Raw genomic sequence first — 24,005 nt, forward strand, 5'->3', positions numbered from 1 at the left:
AACTGAATAACCACATAATCATCCCTTGTTCTCCTACTCTTTCACCCTCAACTCAACATGTCACATGTAAGATAGTAAGATCTCCTGAGCAGGAAATGAATCTCTCTTATTTTTTCTGTAAGCCACCTGGGACACTTTTCATAAAAATAATAAATAACAGTAGAATTAATGCAATAATCATACTGCTGATGACAGTGAAGACAAGCACAAAACATACAGAAAACCTATAAGCTAGGATGCAGTTTGATCTACTGAAGAGTTTAGAGGACTGGGAAGTCAGGCAGCTCTTGCTTTCCCACTGACTAATTCACTCCCTCATCTTTGGAAAGTCATTTTCTCTCTCTGCCTCAGTTTGCCAATCTGTAAATTAGGGACTTAATACTTACCCACTTTACAGCACTTAAAGAGCTATGGATGAAAAGTATTATGAATATTTACATTATGCAGCAATATGTATTTATTTACATTATACAGTAATATGGAAAGAAACCTTTTTAGCCCATAAAGATGACTACATTTCATAGGTAGAATGAGTGCTGAAGGTAGATACATTTCATAGGTAGAATTCTTTAGAGTCTGAGAAGAGTTGCTAAAATTAAGTCAGGATGATTAAACATTTCAATTATACTGAATGTGAATAGAGACCTTTGTTGCAAATTTTTAAAAAACATTTCATCCAAACATTATAGCTATATTATAGATAAACCAGTAACTCCATAATTAAGATGTTATTGAAAAATGCATTTCAAGTGGAGATTTATTCCCTAGAATTTATTTAAAAATCCCAAAATGCTATCTTCCCAGCCTGTCACCTGATTAAAAGGATCCAGATTGAATTTTTGTTGAAGTTTTCAGTGATTTTGTTGAATTTGTTAAATATTAGAAGCATTATACCAAGAGTGTCATAAATATCTGCCTAAAGTTGGGCTCCAATGCAGATATTTCCAAAGTGGTTTAGGGGATTTGAATGTCTAGTCATTTTAATGGGGACTGGGTGTCTAAATCTCAAGTGGCTTTGCAAAGCCCTGCCTTAAGTTCTTATCTAGGCAACTAAAGAAATGGATTGGTTTTTAAAATAGACTGAGGACCCAGCAGCTCTCATTACACTTCAATGTGAACTTCTAGGTGCTTAGAACTTTTGGAAATCAGGGCACTGATTTAGAGCCTATGTATGGATTTAAGAGCCTAACTTTAGGTTCCTATTTTTTGAAAATGTTTACGTTAAATTACCTGGCCCAGATTCTCTCATCCTGTTCTGGCCACTTTGCAGCAGTCTGGTTGAGCAAAGCAGGGGGGGAGGGATAGCTCAGTGGTTTGAGCATTGGCCTGCTAAACCCAGGGTTGTGAGTTCAATCCTTGAGGGGGCCACTTGGGGATCTGGGGCAAAATCAGTACTTGGTCCTGCTAATGAAGGCAGGGGGCTGGACTCGATGACCTTTCAAGGTCCCTTCCAGTTCTAGGAGATGGGATATCTCCATTATTTTATTTTTTATTTTTTTATCAGAATCCAGCAGTAGCAGGCCAGCTGTGAACTCACCAGCACAAGGAAGATATCAGCTAGCATAAAGGGGAATAAGTGGCCCCTACACAACCTGCCGCCTTGAACTGTGGTGCAGGTGGGGTTGTCGGAGCACTCTACAGCTATGCCAATTATGAACAGGCATAAATAAGCGCATCCTGTAAACTGCTTTAATTTATGCCAATGGACGGGGGTTGGCACAAATGCCCCATGAGAATCAGGGAAACAAACTTACCCTGTAATGCTGCTCCCCCCATCCTCTATTCTAAGCATATTTAGTACAGAAGAGAATCTGAACTACCTGTCTTTTGAAATTTTCACTGGAGTTGTAAAACATTGTGGGGAAGGGCCTTTTCCATGTTTATATATCCAAATAGTGTCTGTGGTTTAGCAAATATGATATGATTTAATTTTTACACAATAAAGTATTTGTAAACATATTTGTGAATAAAATGATGCTCCATAACCCAAGGATTTAAAAATGATATGTTTCTAGTCCTCATGGTGATGAAATTGTGGACCAAGTGTAAACAAATGCAATGTCAACTCTGCCTGAGTCAGCAAACAGCCTAAAACAATGTGAACTGCCTTATTCATCTGAATGTGATTAATTCTAAAACCTTTAATTCTAAAAACAATCTGTTTTGAATGTCAACATTGTTCACTGTTTTACAACTGATAATTTTAGAACAAACATTCAGCTACCATGGCAAAAGGATCTGATGCAATGTTTGCTGTCAAGTGCATTTGATGATAAACTGAATGTTGCCAAAGTTTTGATGTCTAGAGCTTTAGATACTAAAAGTTTTCACATCACTTGTAGATTCCAAAATCTAAGACATGAGTTAAATTTACAGTGTATTAACCTGCATTTTTTAAAACATAATCAATATTACAATCATTTCAATTTCTGCTGTGATATTTTAGCCAAATTATTTTTGTACAGTACAGTTTATAACAGGAATATAATTGATTATTTTTTTATGGAGAATAAGTTCTGCGTGTATTTTTACAGAATAGGTAAGTAATGGGAAACAATTCTTGGTCAAGAGCCTTACAGCTCACTTTATTAAGTGATTATGCACTTCAAAAAGCACAGCTATAAGGAACACTCCCAAACTTGGAAGGGCCTGCACCTCCTTGACTTGGGGCGGGTGGGGAGGGAGAGGACGGAGAGGGAGAATCATCAGAAAGGGAGTTGTACATTTCAAATAATAATAAGAGAATCATTAAATAAGTTAGAAGCATTTTATGAAGAATTCATTTTTTCCACATTTGCACTGGTTTTATAGCATTTCTTTAGGTCACTGTATTTTAATATTGGGAAAACACAGAACTTCAAACTTGTTATATTCATATATCTTAATAATGTCTCCAGTACAGAATAAGTGAGAGAGTGAACTTTTACACAGACAGGAATAGTTTGCATATTGGACTTCACAATAGCTACACAAGTACCACAGTGCCCATAATAGACAAGCTCTCCTCCATACCGTAGTAGCAGGTATGTGTATACACACACACACACACACTTTTCACATAAGCTAGCCAAATACCCGAATATCTAGCCTATGTACTACCATCTAGTTTAACATCAGTTTCCCCTTACCGTAATGCTTGGACTATTTATGCTCAGCAGCATTCTCCTTCACTGTCCCCTCACCACCATGCCATGTTTAAACATACACAGATGATTTCACGGTGCTATCTCTTTACAGTAATACCCAGATATAAATGTGTGCCAGTTTCAGATCAGCTCTCTTGTTACTGTAATGCTGGGACTACACGTATACAGCTATTTTCACATCAGCCCTTCCATTACCATAATGTTGAGTGTCCCGCACCATTATATTAGCACTATATATGCACAGCTGGTTTTACAGCAGCCTCACACACTACAACTCTGTGCATTAAAAATTTAGAAATCACTTCTTCTCTCATACATAATGGGTCTGATTCTGTACTGCCTTTCACCTTGCATAATCAAAGTGAGACCAGAGGGTGTATAAAACCGTATAGACTAACAGAAGACTTCTGTTAGTCTTAAAGGTGCCACAGGACCCTCTGTTGCTTTTTACAGATTCAGACTAACACGGCTACCCCTCCGATACTTAAAACCGTATAAAATCAAAATGATGGCATTTTACATCTGTTTTGCACTCACTTCACCCAAGTATAAGACAGTGGAAGATCAGCCCTAGTATTTCAATCATAACACTCACATAAGTATGAATAAGAAATCAAAATGTGTTTTTCTAAAAATAAAAGAAATGCATTAATGTGGATTTAAGGTTCTCTGGAAACCATTTGGTTTAGTATATTTTTAAAAAAATAATATATTATGACAATTGTGATTTCACACTCTTGAAAAATATGACTTATTGAGTATAGAAATGCAATAGGATATGACTTCAGGTTGCTATGTTATTTTTTTTAATTGACTACACGTATTGAAATGCAGCACATGAAAGATGGTGTTTTCAAATCCATTCAGTTAAAGATTTCCTATATTTTTAATGCTTTGCTTTTATTGATGGTGTCCAGTAACCTTAACTCCATGGAAAAATAAACAGATACACTTCATGCTTTTATACCATTTGCACTCCTCCCAATACCTTAATGTGCACTGATACCGTATGTTCAAAAGCAAGACAATACATTAGCCAGGATGTCTGAGACAAATATTTGCATAATACCATAGGAAGATGCTCTTGTAATAATGAAATGCTGCACTCAACATGCTTCAGGATCATATAAAATGAATATTTTAGTATTTGATGGGATCCAGTAGGATATATATATAAGGAAACATATGGTACTAATATGCATCTGTATGGTCTTCATTCAGCAGTACAACAATGAATTTACTATACTAATGCAATCTTAGGAGGTCTATTCTCCTGTTGATGTTAACGTTAATGGGAGTTACAAGCTGGTATGAAGAGAATAAACCCGTAGGTGACACAGTTGTAAACGTTCAATATAATTTGCAGAGTGCTAGAATATACAGGAACATGATTCCCAAATGTAATTTCTATATAAAGATCAAATAAGTAACTTCTTATTACACTTACAATACTTGTGGACTACAATGTTGTTTCATATAGAGAGAAATATTATCCTATTTATAATTATTTTCCATTAGATTTCTTCTAACCTTAAAACTGAAAAGAGGAAATAAAAGATACACGAATCTGTCTAATTTTAAGGACTATTGTGTCATATACAGTTACCAAGCCATTTACTTATAGAATTATCTTGCATCATCAAAAATGTTGAGGTGCAACTGCATTGCATCATTGTATTTGACACATCTAACATTCACATGACTGGAATATAAAAGCTACACAAACTTAAGCTTCTTCCACATTATGAATGTCAGATACATGATACTGACAAAATATTAAATAGAACTCCATTGTTGTAGTTTAATGGAATACAAAAGTTATTAGGCAGAGATAACAAACTGTATGAAAGCTTCTATAGAAAACAACTGAATATTTAAATTATTCTCTTATTAATCTTATGAGCAAGACTGGCCCTATACCACACCCACCGGTGAGAGGTTTGGCAACTAGAGAGGCTAGAGATGCTTGTCATTATGTCAAGGATGCCAGGGGGTTTTGGCAACTGCAGGAAGGGGATCAAGACATTCATGGCTACTTGGGATGTGGGGTTACCTAGAAAGGTTTCATCCACAAGAAGGAGACACAGAGAGCATTATCTTTCAAGGGCATGAATCAAGTATGCCCCCAGCAGCTGGGAGCTGCAGGACCCCACCACGGCTCAGAGCTCTGGGGCTGGCAGCTGTGGCAGCTGAGAGCTCTGAGGTCCCCACTGGCTAACAGCTCCAGCCCCGTGGTCCCAGGGCTGAAGCAGAAAATGTCACGGAGGTCTCTGAAAGTCATGGATTCTGTGACTTCTGTGATATAGTATATGGATATCATTATAGTATGAGTACAGGGCTGGTGCAAGGAAGTTTCGCGTGCTAGGCCACCTTGTCGCCACTCCCCGACCCAGCTAACCTCACCCCCCCGCAGCAGCTAACCACGCCCACCTGCCCCCCACCCCCGCGCGGCAGCTACCTCCCCTCTGCAGCTAACCCCGCCCGAGGAGCCCACCCCAGCTCACCTCTGCTCCGCCTCCTCTGCTGAGCATGCCGGCACCGCTCTAATTCTCCTCCCCTCTCAGGCTTGTGGCGCCGATTGGAGGAGAATTAGAGCGGGGGCTGTGTGCTCAGCGGAGGAGGCAGAGTGGAGGTGTTCTGGGGCAGGGAGCGGTTCCCCTGTGCGCCACCCCTGTTACTGCGGGCAGCCCCCCTCACGCCTCCTGCCCCAGCTCACCTCCACTCCACCTCCTCACCTGAGCGGGCTTTTAGGCGCCTTCAACCACTAGGTGCCCTAGGCGGCCGCCTAGTTCGCCTATATGAGTACCTCGATTCATAAATCCTTTCTTCCTCCAAGGATGTGATGGTGTGTGAAATTATTCTGTTGACTGGACCCATTCATTTTCTGTATACAGGGTCTGGTTTTAAAATTCCCAGGCTGACGTAAAGTTACTTAATTGTAAACATCCCGGACTAACGTATTTAGCTATAAAGTTGAAACAACGAAGTGTCTACCCTGGAAGTATGTATGCTCTGGTTTTGTTTTGTAAATTAAGTGTTTTGAAGGCATTCCTCTAAGAGATTTTTAAGCAGTTTTAAGTTTTAATAAAAATTAAATGGTATAAAACTCTTTTATTTAAGCCTAAATTGCCAATATTAGCAAAATACTGGGACCTTCGGGCTCTTGAGTAAGAACCTTATTAAATGTCCATTTAGCCTTTCCATTGATTTCAGCAGGCCCTGGATCAGGCCTGAAAAGCAGACATATAAACAGCAAGGACTGAATCAGTAACCTGTACATCTCAAATCTAAGGGCCAAATTCCTCCCTGGCGTAACAGCACAGAAATCACACAGAATTAGACCAAGGATGATTCTCCCTGTGTTTATCCAAACTGACGTCCTTTGTTCCCATTTTAAAGCGATATTGCTAATTATTTATCCTTCGGTATTACAAACTATCTGAACTATCTCAGGTAATTTGGAAGCAAATGAACCTGTTATTTTGCAGAAATGATTTCTTGTAGTCACAACAAGTGGTATCCAAGCTGACAGTAAGCAAACTGCAGTGCTTACAACAGTGGCTTTTATAGAAGCAGTTTAGCTTTAGATATAGAATGTTTGTGTCCTAAGTGTTCATGGGGATTGTCAAAGTAACTCATAAATAAAAGCATATTTGTACCTTCTTTTAGATCCAGAAATTGACTTGTAATAATGCTCCTGTTAGCCCCTACAACCAAATTCTTTGTATGTCACAGGTGTCAATTTTTCATTTTCAAAATCTAGTCTCTATTTTTCTCTCTCAGACGTAACTCTGAGGCCTTTTTCACCATGCTAGGCCACGACTGCATCCCTCTGTTTAATCCAGTTCCTCTGCAAACAATGAAGTCTCAGGCAGTTTTAATTGACTCAGAGATGTTACACTTCAATTTCCCATATGTGCCACTAACCCCTCAACTGTCTCCTTCATTAAATGTCAATCTTCCTGTGAGAATGCTCCTTCCTTTTGTTGTTGTTGGTGGTGCTGTTTTCTAAACTGAATGGTGGATGGGCACGGTTCAGGGGTGGGGGATTCTTACCTGCTGCTTTGGCAACATCTGCAGTTGTAATATTTTGGACATTTGAGTGCATTTTGAAGGTCACAGCTGATCCCCGTATGCTACAAAAAGATTTAAAAAATATGAGATTTGTAACAATGAAATACAACATAACACTTATCAAAAACAAGACTTTAAAAAAAAAGATGAATTTAAGCATCACTATTAAGGCATCATTTATTTCTTTTCCTTTTAGTTCATTAAACACATTTGCAACATCCATGTAAACCTTTATATGTGTTTTGTTTTAATGTATCATATGTCTGAAATAACTTTACAGATATTAATTAAGCCTCATGACACCCACCGTAAAGGTACTGTGCTTGTTACAGAGATGGGCAAACTGACGCACAGAAAACAAGTGATTTGCCCAAACACCACACAGAGCATCAATGGCACTCAGAATCCAGGATTAAATCAGATGTCCTTTCTGATTCTGCCAGCCTTAGCTAAAAGTAGCTTATGTCACGAGTAGCCCCATTAAAACCAATGGATATCTGGAAAACCTGCCTTATAGTGAGAGACAAAAGAAGCTCAACAAAGAGAAGGTGAAGAGATGATTTGATCTGGGTCTACTACTACCTTCATAAGAAAAAGACTTCTGATAGTAGAGGGCTCTTTAATCTACCAAAGGTGTAGTGACGTCCAAGTGCTAAAAGCTGAAGCTAGACAAATTCAGACTAGAAAGATGGTGCAGTTTTTTTAAACAATGTGAGTACTTAATCACTTTTCTAGGGATCTGTTGGATTCTCCATCACTTGACATCTTTAAGTCAAGACTGGCTAGCTCTAAAAACATCTGCTCTAGCTCAACTACAGTTATGAGCCTGCTGCAGTAACCATTTGGTGAAACTCTATGGCCTGTGTTACGTAGGAGGTCAGACTAACTGACCACCATGGCCCTTTCTAGCCATAAAAGTCTATGAATCTTTGAGCAGTTTACAGAGCACAGTACTAATCAGCATGATAATGAATGGTAAAATCATAAGCATAGTGTTTGCCAAAACAAATGCCTCAGTGTATTTTTTTAAAGAAAAGTAAATCAACATCAATAGTTCCATACTCAGAAGTACCCCAATAATACCAAATGGCTGTGCATGTATGATGAAGGGGATAAAATTAGAATGAAAACAGATTTAAGTTACAGGCTTTGTAGATTATTATAAAGAGTGAATAAAAATCAGATTGTATATATTTTTCATAAATTTTCAAATACACTGACAATTCCCTTTTTAAAAACTCACCAGGTAATAGAATGCTTTAGAAGTAATCGTATGCTGTTTTAGTACAGCTCAGTGCAAGGCTGAATAGCTATGAAACTTGGCACCATGATAAAGGTTAACCCATACAGTACATGATATTTGATCTACTTGGTTGTGACAGAATATACCCCGGTGTTCACACCCAACACACTAGTGTAATAATGTTTGTACAAAGTCTGCTGTGTGAGGTATCATTTAAAAACTCATAATTTGTTGATCAGTAATATCATAGCAAAATGCATGTAGCAGCGTTATATGTGAAGTTATAAACATAAACTGAAATCATGACTAAAAGTATGTTTCCTAGGTAAGTCTGGGGAATACCCAAACCAGTTCCTTGGAGTCAAAGGATAAGCTGAAGCCTCAGCCAGATGTAAGCAAGGCTGATGGACCATTAACTGTTAAGTGGCCATTCTTTGTCAGGAAAGGGGGAAGGGACAAAAAATCTATATCTTAGCAAAGAAACAGCATGGAATTTCCTTCCACACAGACTGCCTGTCACCTTGCTCCCAGCTGGAAATCCTTCTCACAGGGTGAGGGGTGGGGACAGGACTATAAGAAGGGACAAACACCCCGCTGTCTCTCTCCCTGCCCATCACATTTATTGCACCTTAAGAGACAAAGGAAGCAGCCATTGGACTCTGGTGGATGGGTCCTGACCTAAAAAGTTTGTTCAGTAAGACTGCTGAAAGCATGTGGTAAGAACTTTGCTTAGAATCTAATGTGGTTTGTTAAGTTAAGCACCAGTAAGCATTTTATATTTATTTTTCTTGTAACCATTTCTAACTTTCATGCCTCATTACTTGTACTCACTTAAAATCTCTCTTTTTGTAGTTAATAAACTTGTTTTATTGTTTTATCTAATCCAGTGTGTTGAAGTTGAAGTGTCTGGGCAACTCCATTTGGGGTAACAAGTTGTGTGCATATTATTCCCTTCAAAGAATAATGGACTTAATATGTTTGCACTGTCTAGGAGAGGACTGGGCAGTACAGGACATATTGGGGGGAAATCTGAGACTGGGAGTGTATCAGGGTCACCCAGTGGTAATCTTTAAGGCTAGTAACAGGCAATGTGTGGCTGGTTGGCTGCAGCACACGCACACAGAGACGTAGCTGGGAGTGACATACATGCTGCAGGCTGTTTGTGAGCAGTCCACACTGGACAGTCCACATTGTCTATCATTGCATTATCTGAGCCCTCTCGCTAAAGAAACCAAGGAAGCCTATAAAAACCCAGTCAAAAAGCTAGTTGTTCTATTACACTTTTGGAAATATACATACAATATTATATTATTATAATATATAATATATAAAATATTATAAATAGTTTTCAAAGCTACTGTAGAAAACCAGAAGCTGGAAACCAGGATTTAGGCTAGGAAATTTCAGTTCCTGGCAGTTAGCAAACTATTACATAGCGATTAAATAAGATAGTTATTAGAATGACCCCTCTGCTCTAATAATTCTGACCCTGGACTAGCTGTGGGCACAATGAATACTAGCTGCCATCTCCTTTACTCACATCACATCCAGTGTGCACATTCTATTCTGAGCCAATGAAGATTGACAGCAATCAATCAATTTTTCTTCAAGTACTTTTCAGAAAAAACAGAAAGGTCTATTGCTAAAATGACAACTCAGATGCCCAGTCACCAATATCAAAGAAGTTTATTTTAATAAATGATGAGTGTCTATATGTTTTGTCAGCAGCATTTAAATAGTATTTTCTATATTATAATACTTAACACGTGTATGCACTTGCATTTCATCTGAGGTTGTTAAAGTGCGTTGCAAACATTCAGATCACTGGCAGATTCTGGCCATGAAGCTGAGGTAGTTAGCCACAGGAGAATCACCCACTGTAGGGGCACCCTTAGTAGTAATGGGTATGCTCCTAAGCTGTCTCCCACCATCTGCTGCTCTAAGGCACATGGCTGGAGCTGATGATTCTGCCAGGTACTAAAGACAGCCCTTCTTTGTGGCAGATTACATCACACTATCATTCAGTGAGCTGTGCAGATGAAACTGATCATAACTATAAAACAATGTGGGACCAACCTATGATAGAGCCAGTCCAGGATCAGGGAAGCATAAAAGCTAGTTTTGCATCCCCTCCCCAAGCTTCACTAGCCATTCCACAATTGTAGCCAAGGATCTGGACATCCGGATCACACTCAGAGGAGATATTAACCCCCACAGATGAGTCAAAAAGAGCCTCAGTAACTTGCCAGGGTCACAAAGTGAGTTACTGGCACAGTTGGGACTAGTAAGGTAAAAGTGTGGTCAGGGAGTTTGGCAGCATTGGTGTACTTCTGATTAAGATTTCTTTCTATCATCTTGAGCTATTCAGAGCCTAAAATGGACTCCTACAACCTAACATCTGGAACCAGCCTGGTAGGTAATCCAGTAACAGTGCAATGTACTGCCATGAATTGAACAAAAGCTTGCAGCCCAAGGTCCTAATCCAGAATGTTTTGGGAATTTCATAGAGGCAGGATGCTCATGACCTTGGGTGGGAAGGAGCATGTCATGTTACTCTCTAGTGACTCCATCTGTCTAACTCAAGAACATGACACAATCTAGGGTAGGAAAGAGACAGTAATCTTTCCTCTGCTGAAAGCACTGTCACTGCCCCGGAGGGCTTCTGAAAAAGTGCAGGGAATGAAGATGAAAAACAGTTGGGGTTGGAAAATTCTCAGGGGACTGAGAAGATATTGGTGAACTCCTCTTCCGACAATGGGAAGAGGAAATCAAAGGTTTTCAAGATCCTCAGTAATCCATTATGATGTGGGATACTATGTTGTTATTCTACAGTATTTAATTCTTGAATGTACTGTAAAAAGATTTACTGGAGGATAAAAACATACAACTTTTTTAGGCATATTTACTGTACATGGATAACACAGAGATTCTTTTCAGTCCCCCTCAGAAATTGTTGGCCATTGGCATTAATTTTGGTTAAAAAAAACCCTGAGCTCACTGGACAAAATTGCATTTACTTCTGGGTGTATTGTGAATGGTCTTACAGCTTCAGGAGCTCATAAAATAAAGACTTTTCTCATGGGGGTTTTCTGGCAAAAAGCACTCAATAAACAAACATTTCAATAAGAATGCTTGTCCTCCTGGGAATCCTGCATTGTTCATTATATGTAGGAGGAGTGTGTTACACCAAAATATAATAATATTTGACTGATAAATATTTTTAAGGGGGCTTTAATGGGAGTTGCAGTCTTTGAAAAGGGTGGAAGGCGCACCAAATGCACCCACGACACAGTGAAAAAGAACCTGAAATTAGTTAGCAGGGATCAAGATGGATTAATTGCTTGTTCTTGATGCTGCCAAGTACACTGAAGCCTAGCTAATATTAATGACAATTGTCTTTACATCACTCTAAATACTGAAGCTCATTGAAGTGAACACTATTGTTTATGACCTGATGGATTGCAAACAAACTGTTCCCACAAATCACTGATGATTCTGCCAGTTAGTAAAGGAATCCCTCCTTTTGTGGCAGATTACATCACACTAGCATTCACACTGAGCTGGGCAGATGAAACAGATCATAAATATAAAGCACAATATCCAGCTTGAAAGATCAGAACAAGCAACGTGGTATTTCTTCAGCTAAAAGAGAAATTAAAAATGTCAGGAGGCAGCACATTTCATCTAAAAATACAACACTGCACCTAAGATTTTTTTAATACCTGTTTGAACTGGATTCTGCTCTCATTTACATCAATGCAAATCTGGAGGAATCTCCCTTGACTTAAATATGAGAGCAGAAGTTGGCTCTTAAAATGCATTCCGTCTAAATTACTGTAATCACACATAACACTTCTGACAATACTTTTGCTAAAATGTTTTTCAGCAAAGGTAGGCAAATCTGGCTTCTAGGGTAATAAGCACGAAATGCTCCCTGTGCAAAATGTAATGTCTGTTTCAATGATCTGCTAAATATATTACTTGAAATGTACAGACTAATTACCCCCTCTGTTGGCTGTCAAAACTTCTGCTTTTTTGTTTTTTAATTTCAGTAATGTTTCCTTCAGCCATATTAGTTTTTTTTAACAAAGACATTCAAAGCCTATTGCAAATTGTCACCCTTGTGTGCTATTGTTTTCTATTCTGTTTACTATAGATGAAGTAATTACAGTGTTTGCACTGAAATGACTTGAAGGTTGATTGCTCATTTAATGCTACTCACACATACCCCTCCCCACCAGGTTTATATTATCCATCTGAAGGTTAGAAGGTGCATCTTTCAACATGCAAAGGAAGTAAACGATATGTCTTGTGTTAATATATAATTATAAGTATTTCCTTCCATTCATTGTTTTACAGACCAGCAACATTTTTGTTGCATTTTGCCTGTCAACAAATGAACTGCCTGAAAACACAGAGCTGCAGTATGATCAATATGGCAATGTCCATATCACTTTCAAGCCTTAGGTTACAATTATATTTATGAATGACAGGACTTAAATCTGTATAAATTATGTATCGAGCTTTGCATGCCTGTTCTTCTCCCTCATGTGTATACTCCTTAGTACCACAGTATCATATAGGTTTGCTGTGAAATACAGTTACAGTCTATCATACCCCCTAGTGGAAAAGGATTTGAGAAACAAGTGCCAACATGGTTATGTTTATTCTTAGTGACAAGACATGGAGCTGATGCCAGACAGAAATGAATTTGAAGCTGGACCACATTTTTAAAGAACGGTGAAACATTTTCTTTGAGACTGGGGGATGTTAGGGGGAACAGTGGATAATTACTATATTAAATATTCTCTTATCAACCCTGTTTCATAATACAAACAATTTATTGTGGTCTTAATACAACTCACATTTGAAATTCGAAACAGTACAGCCCTATGTGTTCATTTAAAGATCTTTAATCTTTTGGGGTTAAGAAAAACAATTAGTAACACTCCAGAGAACAGTGCAAACTAAATTTTATAGCAGTGAAGGTAATTGTTTTAGGGAACGTTTGGCAGGCTTGAACTAATTGCTTGCAATGTTTATACATTTCTGTGTCTGCTGTGTTTAGAAATTTCAAGCTTAGATCCATCTTCAATACTGCATGGAAATCTCCTTTTCTCCATGGCATCATAAATGAGCTGAAAAATTAGACTCATGCACTTCCACAAACACATAACATATAAAATGCATCAATATTTAAACACACACACACTTATATTATACATACAGAGAGAGAGAGCAAATATCTAATGGTGGCATTTTCATGATATGGAACGTCTGCATAACACTTGATTGATAGAGCAAAACAAAGCCAGAGGTGTATTGTGTTTGCTCATCCCTAAACAATATAGATCCAGATTCACTGGTACACTCTGGCTGGTTTTGCATGTCCCTTTTTAATCAAACCAGCTGCAATCCCATTTTAAATGGTCAGTTAAACGCTTTGAATTGAATGGTGCAAAGGACTCAGGTTGTATTAGTGAACCTGATCCAAAATGTATATTGCATGGATCAATGTCTCCAATGCTATATTTATATCATATGAACTGGTATTTCAGTAAAAGAAATTCAGGCAAACAATTCAATAAGTAAGCAACCCTGTTCAGACACAAATCCTACAACAGACCCTTCCCTCAGGCTATTTATTAATCTTCCTCAAGAAAATTAGTCAGATTGCCTGCACGAGAATCCATTCCGTGCTGGAGCTCAACACAAATGGAGGTTATTTACTGTAACTGGAGGTTCTTCGAGATATGTGGTCCCGCACATGTACACATGTGTGCAATGTGTCTGAGTACAGAATTTCCTCAAAGCAGCAACCATTGGCCCACATTTGCAGTAGCTCCTCACATTCCCAGCCCACGGAATAAGAGGCAGTGTGGGTTGACCTCTTCGGTTCTTACTTCAACCTCTTCTTACTTCAAATCCAACAGGATCTGAAGCAGATGGGATAGAGGGCAGATAGTGCAATAAAGATATTCCACCCATTTCAAAGAATCTCCAGTGACAGTAAGTAACCTCCATTTCTTCTTCAAGTGAAAGTCCCTATATGTATTCCACATGTGGATAATTGGCAAGCAGTGTTCAGAATGGAAGTGGGTGCAAGGAAGCTGGTAGCAAAGATACTTCCAATACTGCCAGTCCCCCCATTGCATCTGTAGCTAAGGCATGAACTAGGCATAGAGTGTCAGAAACATGTGGATTGAACTCCAAGTGGCTGCTCTGCAGATGTCCTGTTGTGGAACATCTGGTAGGGATGCTGTGGAGGCAGCCTGTGCTTCTATAGAGTGAGCTGTGACATGACTGGAGAAAGGATTTTGCTATTTTGTAGCACTCTACGTTTGTTTATGAGAAGGTCATGTGAGACAGTATCAAAAGTCTTACTGAAGTCAAAATATACTACATCTACCACTTCCCCCATCTGCAAGGCTTGTTATCCTGTCAAAGAAAGCTATTGGTTTGACATGATTTGTCCTTGACATATCCATGCTGATTGTTACTTACCACTTTATTATCTTCTAGGTGTTTGCAAATTGATTCCTTTATTATTTGCTCCATTATCTTTCCGAGTACTGAAGTTAAGCTGACTGCTCTGTAATTCCCCGGTGTTGTCCTTATTTCCCTTTTTATAGATTGGCACTATATTTGCCTTTTTTCAGTCATCCAGCAGAGAAGGCAAAGAAAGAGTGACCACTTCCATCCAGGGATGATGAAGAAGGAGCTGTCAAGTACCTGTGGATCCGGTTCCAGCTCTTCCTCCTCATATACTGACGAACTGGCTGGTGAAAGGAAGAGGAACAGTACGACTTTTCAGAGGGCCCAGATGCCTGCCATAAGGATCCCATGGACTCCAATAAGATAAAAATGAGGGGTCAATCGGTTGCGAGTGACCCCAAGGAAATCAGTACCAGCAGTCCCTGGGGCGAATGGGGGTTGTACCTGGCAGAATGGCAAGCATAGCTCCTCAACTGTCCATCAGGGCTTAACTGATTCCACTGAGATACCGGTGTGGCCATATCCTCTGATTCCTCTGAGTCAGAGAACTGCTCCATTGGTAGCAGTGGTGCCATCAGTACTGGGGAAGTCATACCAGATGGTTGGAAGTGAGACAGTTCCTGGGCCAGTGATGTAGACTCCTCTGGAGGGAGTAAGGACATTCTTCAGAAGTGGAGACTGTGAATAAGGGAGGAATATATCTTCCGGTGTTATACAAGTCTCAGAATACCCTGGTGCCCGAGGGGTTCCATAGTTAACTCTGACATATCCAGTGCATCTGCAGTGACCGGATGGTCTTTAGATGGATGAGGCTGTATCCACAATTGGTCCGGACCAGCTCTTATAGATGGAACCAGCAAACATCTATCTTTGCATTTTGGTACTGAGGTAACTGACAGAACCAGCAGATCTGCCTACTGGTATTAACCAGCCAAGAAAGTCAGTGGTTGGATTATGCCATACTACAAGATTCTACACCCATGAAAGCCAACTACTTTCCTCTAAGTCCCCATTCCAGATAACTATAAAGTTCATTTTCAGCAAAGCATCAACACATATGCTCGTCATATTGATTTAATGTGATTTAAGCATATGCTTAACTGTTTTGCTGAATAGGAAGACTCAACACTAAGAATATGATGAAGGGCTTTCCTGAATCAGGGCCAAAGCCAATATCTTGGCATATATGACATAGAAGCTCAGGACAAGGGGAAACAATCATATTGGTTGTCACTGTATTTTGACCTTCAGCAAGATTATTTCAGAGGCACGTTCTAACTAGAGAGCTTTGCTTACAAGTAGCCAAAACTCCAAGCTGCATAATAATTCTGAGAACAGGGGAAACATTTAAAGGATGGGATCTCAAAATGCCCAATACATTTCCAAAATCCTCCTCCTCCATTGCTTTTTATTAGATTGTAAACATTGTGGAGGAGGAACAGTCTTTCACTATCCAGAACAATTGATGTTATTATTTATTTGTATTGTGATAGCATCTAGCAGCCCCAGTCATGGGCCGGGACCCCATTATGCTAAGCGCTGTACAAGCACAGACCAAAAAGCCCATGTTCAAAAGAACTTTCAATATACAACATACCGATCAGAACCTCTGGGGACTACTGTAATACAAATAACAAATTTTAATAGAATAAGTATCTTAATCCTTTCCGTGTTCTGTGTTAAAATTTACTATTAACCTGAGCAGGATATTATGGCTGATGAAGAGAGATTTTTCCTTTATTTCAGCCATTCCGTGCTTGTTGAGAAATGAGTTCTCATGTATCTATTCATGAATGAGGATCATGTACAGACTAAACCATATTTCATATCCAAATGTCTCTAAAAGTTGAGGGGTGGGGAGGTGGGAATTCAGAAACAAAACTTTGATCTGGGTTGATTTTTGTGGCATTGAGCAATTTGTGCAATCTACCTGCATGGTCCCATTTAATGGAATAATGTTAGTAGGTTCCTGCAGCTGCAGGTAAATCAGATAATTATTTGGACATCTTGTGCTGTCCTCGTAGCCTCTATCATTATGGACGTGCAACCACTGAAGTGACATTGCTGCACCAATCTCACTGATTATGGCTGACACAGTATTGTCAATAGCAACATCTGAGGAGTGAAATCACATAAAATGGTTGATCTGTCCAAACAGACACTACATGCAGTAAAGCTCTGATTCAAACTCATTTTACTGATGTTTGTTTCCAATGTGAAAAATATATTTGAAAATTAAGATTTGAGAGATTTTTCAATTCAATTGGTCCCAAGTGAAGATTTTTACTAAACCTTATAATTGCAATTATTTAATGAATGCTCAGCTCAGTTTTAATAACTTTTATTCTTCACAAAATGAAATCTCTCAGATAATCACTCAAGGTCTACAAATAATTTCCGAGTTTTTAAATAATTTTTCTATTAATCAGCAACAAGCGTAAAACTTTCATCATGCCAACTCTGTGAAATTTGTCAACTTTGCCTGCTGTGAAAACTAGGTATCTAATTATGGTTGGTAGAAGCACAAATACCCAAGTGCTATAATTTACTTCCAGAATGCTGAACTGTAGAGTTTGGACACTGAGAAGCTGCAAATACATTTGAAACACTGGTTTACTGTACAAAGGTTTTGTTTTATTTTCCTCCAGAGTGGTAATTAAGTTAAGTCATTATGAAAGGAAGAACTGATGTTACATTTGTATTTTCATTTGTATTTTTACACATTTTAGTAGCCCCGCTGGCATACCAGTAAGCAGCGGACTTGTATTTTTAGCCAATAAAGACTTAATCAGAGACGTTGTTCACTGACTTTGGGCCTGATTCTCCACTGCATTGTACATGGTGCAGTCATTTATGTTTGTTGAGAGAAAATGATGACAGGTGTAAAATTTACCAAATCAGAGTGGTAGTCGGTAAAGCATAGTTTAGTGGCCAGAAAGTAATGCTTAAGAACTAGAGGCAGTGAGGCTGGAAAGCATGGTTCACCGTATGAAAAGGATTAGACTACACCCACCTGACGTGACCCATGGGCTGCACGTGGTTGTGATTCCTTTGTGAGGGAAGTATGGAAGTTCCAGTGGGAAGGCTGCGTATCTACGGTCCCTTTAAAAAGCTAAATGTTGAGTACATCCAAGCCTCTGTTAAATAAGTCCAAGTCCCGAGGAAGCACACTAACTGGCTTTCTTCAGCCTAAACCTAAACCAGCCACAAAAATCCAGGACAGCTTGTTTCTTCCGAGCCCAAAGTGATTGCCCACTTAGAAGTCTGGAAACTTCTCCTCTGGCAGCGGAAAAATAGTTCTGGACAACCCAATTGGCTGTTTCATTCCTGTGCCTCTTCCTCCAAACTGTGAGTGAGAAACTGTCTCCCTGAACCAGTCCTCTCACTTCTGAAGGCATATTGTTTACTGCAGCTGGCATCCACTCCTGGTGAAGCATTTCCTGCTCCCTAAAGCCTGCATGAATCCTTGGGTTTATAAACCCCACCACAGGCAGGTTGGAGCAATGTTGAAGCAAACAACCCTGGATTTGCAGCACAAGCTGGCTAGGGTGATGAAATGTACAAGAGATGTACAGCTGCTCATCTGGGCCAGCCGCTCTATACAGAGTCACAAAACTAATTCACCCATTGATTGAAAAACTGGGACACAAACATTCATTTTTTAAATATGTCAGGCCTCTCAAAATAAATGATTCCTAGAAAACTGAGAGGTAAGTTTGGTCATTCTACATCATAAGCCTTTTCCAACTTTAACTTTTACTATTCTATTAGTAAAGTGTGCTCAGTAGGCTAGACCAGAGTAGTAAGATTGGGAACCAAGACTCTTTGGTTCTATCCACAGATCTGCCAGTGACTTGTATACGTTTGGGAAACTCGTTTAAACTTCTCTGAGCTTCAATGTACCCATCTGTAAAATGGGAACAATTATATCCCAATGGTGTGTGAAAGGCTATATAAATGAAATGAGTATGATTCATCTTTATATGGGGGGGAGGGATAGCTCAGTGGTTTGAGCATTGGCCTGCTAAACCCAGGGTTGTGAGTTCAATCCTTGAGGGGGCCACTTAGGGATCTGGGGCAAAATCAGTACTTGGTCCTGCTAGTGAAGGCAGGGGGCTGGACTCGATGACCTTTCAAGGTCCCTTCCAGTTCTAGGAGATGGGATATCTCCATTAATTTAATTTAAAAAAATTTAATCTTCACAAACTCACTTATAACTACAACTAAATGAAATTTTTCAGACAAAACTTTTTTTGTTGCTGAAAAATTCCAGATTTGGTGAATTGTGTTGGTCAAAAAATCAGAATGTTTCATTTTAATATTTTCAAAACAATGTTTCAATTTTTTGATTAAAACCAACTTTTTGTTTTGAATTTTATCTAAATTTTATTTAAAGAAAAGGTTAAAAAAAACTCTCAAAAACTAAACAAAATGTTTCATTTGACCAAATCAATTTTTATTTTATTTTACTTTTTTGGTTCATGAATTTTTCTTTTTTTAAGTTTCATTTCCACTCAACCTGAAACAAGATCTTTTATTTTTAAAAATTGGTTTGGTCAGCAAACCAAAAAATCTGTTTCACACAGCTCTAGTTATTAACCTTAACTTCACCAAATTCATATGGTGATCCTCTCAGTACAGAGAATGGGACAGAGAGGAAAGGAGGCGAGAAAAAAATCTGAAGTTAAAAAAAGAAAGGCGTGAGGATAAATCAGAAAAAGCTTACACTTAGTATCACTTAAGGCAGTGGTTCTCAAAGCCAGTCTGCCACTTGTTCGGGGAAAGCCCCTGGCAGGCCGGGCCGGTTTGTTTACCTGCCGCATCCACAGGTTCAGCCGATCGTGGCTCCCACTGGCTGCGGTTCGCCGCTCCAGGCCAATGGGGGCTGCAGGAAGGGGAGCCAGCATGTCCCTTGGCCCGCGCCGCTTCCTGTAGCCCCCATTGGCCTGGAGCGGCAAACCGAAGCCAGTGGGAGCTGCGATTGGCCGAACCTGTGGACGTGGCAGGTAAACAAACCAGCCCGGCCCACCAGGGGCTTTCCCTGAACAAACGGCAGCCCTAGTTTGAGAACTACTGACTTAAGGAGTATCCAAGAATTTGGTAGTTACAGATATGTAAGGTATTGGCCCAATATGTGCCCTTAATTGCAGAGGTGCAACCCTCTCATTTAAGGGAAACAAATTCGTATATGGTAGAACAGAACTTTCCTTTCTTTAACTTGCAGGTACTCTACAAGGAAGAATCTGCAATGGGAGGAAAATGGCGTGTCATCAACACCACTGCTAGCTCTTCCTCCACCTGCACTTGCAGGGCCCCTTGCCACACAGGCATCCTGACCCTGGAGGCTTCCACCCAGGAGAAAAAGGAGAACAGCATCTTCACACACTGACCCCCCAGTCTTGTGAGGAGGGCTTTAAACTAGATATAAGGGGGATAAGATGACAAACACCCACAGATAAACATAAAAAAGGGTGACATTAGGAGACCCTACATGTTGGGGGGGGGGAGACATGAAAAATTACAATAGGGTCATAAGAACAGTCATATTGGGATGAGGGGAAAGCAGTGGATGTGTTATTCCTTGACTTTAGCAAAGCTTTTGATACAGTCTCCCACAGTATTCTTGCCGCCAAGTTAAAGAAGTATGGGCTGAATGAATGGACTGTAAGGTGGATAGAAAGCTGTCTAGATCGTCGGGCTCAACGGGTAGTGATCAATGGCTCCATGTCTAGTTGGCAGCCGGTTTCAAGCGGAGTGCCCCAAGGGTCAGTCCTGGGGCCGGTTTTGTTTAATATCTTTATTAATGATCTGGAGGATGGTGTGGACTGCACTCTCAGCAAGTTTGCAGATGACACTAAACTAGGAGGCGTGGTAGATACACTAGAGGGTAGGGATCGGATACAGAGGGACCTAGACAAATTAGAGGATTGGGCCAAAAAAAACTTGATGAGGTTCAACAAGGACAAGTGCAGAGTCCTGCACTTAGGACGGAAGAATCCCATGCACTGCTACAGACTAGGGACCTAATGGCTAGGTAGCAGTTCTGCAGAAAAGGACCTAGGGGTCACAGTGGATGAGAAGCTGGATATGAGTCAATAGTGTGCTCGTGTTGCCAAGAAGGCTAACGGCATTTGGGGCTGTATAAGTAGGGGCATTGCCAGCAGATCGAGGAACGTGATCGTTCCCCTTTATTCAACATTAGTGAGGCCTCATCTGGAATACTGTGTCCAGTTTTGGGCCCCACACTACAAGAAGGATGTGGAAAAATTGAAAAGAGTCCAGCAGAGGGCAACAAAAATGATTAGGGGTCTGGAGCACATGACTTATGAGGAGAGGCTGAGGGAACAGGGATTGTTTAGTCTCCAGAAGAGAAGAATGAGGGGGGATTTGATAGCAGCCTTCAACTACCTGAAGGGGGGTTCCAAAGAGGATGGAGCTCAGCTGTTCTCAGTGATGGCAGATGACAGAACAAGGAGCAATGGTCTCAAGTTGCAGTGGGGGAGGTCCAGGTTGGATATTAGAAAACACTATTTCACTAGGAGGGTGGTGAAGCACTGGAATGCGTTACCTAGGGAGGTGGTGGAGTCTCCTTCCTTGGAGGTTTTTAAGGCCCGGCTTGACAAATTCCTGGCTGGGATGATTTAGTTGGGGATTGGTCCTGCTTTGAGCAGGGGGTTGGACTAGATGACCTCCTGAGGTCCCTTCCAACCCTGATATTCTATGATTCTATGATTGGGTAAGACCAATGGTCCACATAGCCTTGTATCCTTTCTTCCAACAGTAGCCCATGCCAAATGCTTCAGAGGGAATGAACAGAACAGTGAAAATCTTGAGTCTAGTCCCAGCTTCTGGCAGTCAGGTTTAGGGACCCCCAGAGCATGGGGTTGTGTCCCTGACCTTCTTGGCTAATTGCCATTGATGGACTGAGCCTCCATGAACTTAACTAATTCTATTTTGAGCCCAGTTATACTTTTGGCCTTCACAGCATCACCTGGCAATGAGTCCACAGGTTGACTAGTATCAGAGGGGTAGCCGTGTTAGTCTGAATCTGTAAAAAGCAACAGAGGGTCCTGTGGCACCTTTGAGACTAACAGAAGTACTGGGAGCATAAGCTTTCGTGGGTAAGCACCTCACTTCTTCAGATGCATCTAAGCACGAAAGCTTATGCTCCCAGTACTTCTGTTAGTCTCAAAGGTGCCACAGGACCCTCTGTTGCTTTTNTGTGGCACCTTTGAGACTAACAGAAGTACTGGGAGCATAAGCTTTCGTGGGTAAGCACCTCACTTCTTCAGATGCATCTAAGCACGAAAGCTTATGCTCCCAGTACTTCTGTTAGTCTCAAAGGTGCCACAGGACCCTCTGTTGCTTTTCACAGGTTGACTGTGCATTCTGTGGAGAAGTACTTCCTTATGTTTGTTTTAAACCTACTGCCTATTAATTTAATTGAGTCACCCCTGGTTCATGTGTTATGGGAAGGGGTAGATAACACTTTCTTATTTACTTTCTCCATACCATAAATGATTTTTTAGACTTCTATCATATCCCCTTTCTTTTCTAAGATGAATAGTCCCAGTGATTTTAATCTCTCCCCATATGGAAGATGTTCCATACACCTAATACCTTTTCCAATACTAATATATCTTCTTTGAGATGAGGCAACCAGAGCCGCATACAGTATTCAAGGTGTGGGCATACCATGGATGTATATAGTGGCAATATGATCGTTTTTGTCTTATTATCTATCCCTTTCTTAATGCTTCCTAACATTCTGTTAGCTTTTTGACTGCTGCTGCACATTGAGCAGATGTTTTCAGAACACTATCAATGATGACTCCAAGATCTCTTTCTTGAGTGATAACAGCTAATTTGGACCCATCATTTTGTATGCATAGTTAGGATTATTTTTCCAAAGTGCAATACTTTGCATTTGTCAACATTGATTTTCATCTGCCAAATTGTTCCTCATGAGAGGACCTTCCCTCTTATCTCATGACTGCTTACTTTCCTTAAGAGCCTTTGGTGTGAGACCTTGTCAAAGACATTCTGAAAGTCCAGGTACACTATATCAACTGGATCACCCTTGTCCATCTGCTTGTTGAAATCTAATAAATATGTGAGGCATGATTTTTCTTTAAAAAAGCTGTGTTGATGCTTCCCCTACAAATCGTGTTCATTTATCTGTCTGGTAATTCTGTTCTTTACTATAGTTTCAACCAATTTTGCCTGGTACTGAAGTTAGGCTTACTGGCCTGTAATTGCCACGATCGCCTCTGGAAATTTTTTTTTTTAAATTATGTTATATTAGCTACCTTCTAGTCATCTAGTACAAAGGTTGATTTAAGTGATAGTGATAGATACATACCACAGTTAGTAGTTCTATAATTTCATATTAAAGTTTTTTCAAAACACTGGGGTTAATACCATCTGGTCCTGGTGACTTATTACTGTTAAATGTATCAATCTGTTCCAAAACCTCCTCTATTGACACCTCAATCTGGGACAGTTCCTCAAATTTTCGCCTAAAAAGAATGGCTATGGTGTCGGAATCTTGCTCACATACTCTGCAGTGAAGACTGATGCAAAGAATCCATTTAGCTTATCTGAAACAGCTTTGTCTTCCCTGAGTGCTCCTTTAGCACCTTGATCATCCATCAGTTATAGGAGCAACAAGACGATAATCAGTGGGTGAATCTGCTCGACATCTTAGATGTCTATACACAAATGCAAGGAGTATGAGGAACAAACAGGAAGAACTGGAAGTATTAGCACATAAAATGGATTATGATTTAATTGGCATCACAGAAACTTGGTGAGATAAATCTCATGACTGGAATATTGATATAGAGGGGTATAGCTTGTTCAGGAATGACAGGCAACGAAAAAAGAGAGGAGGTGCTGTATTATACACCAAGAATATATACACTTGATCTGAGGTCCAGAAAGAGATGAGACCAGTTGAAAGTGTCTGGCTAAAGATAAAATGGGGAAAATATGTATTATATCATGATAGGAGTCTATAGACTACCAAATCAGGAAAAGGAGGTAGA

General features: G+C 39.9%; 1 protein-coding gene across 1 annotated transcript in view; it reads right to left on the reverse strand.

The window, feature by feature from the left end:
- Positions 1-24,005, reverse strand: part of PTPRN2 (protein tyrosine phosphatase receptor type N2) — a 960,120-nt gene that overhangs the window by 473,883 nt on the left and 462,232 nt on the right. The window contains exon 11 of the mRNA XM_034760012.1: positions 7,203-7,282. Within this exon, the coding sequence (XP_034615903.1) occupies positions 7,203-7,282 (80 nt within the window). The remainder of the gene's footprint in view (positions 1-7,202; positions 7,283-24,005) is intronic.

This window comes from Trachemys scripta, chromosome 2, assembly GCF_013100865.1.
Source record: "Trachemys scripta elegans isolate TJP31775 chromosome 2, CAS_Tse_1.0, whole genome shotgun sequence".
In the NCBI taxonomy this organism is placed as follows: Eukaryota; Metazoa; Chordata; order Testudines; family Emydidae; genus Trachemys; species Trachemys scripta.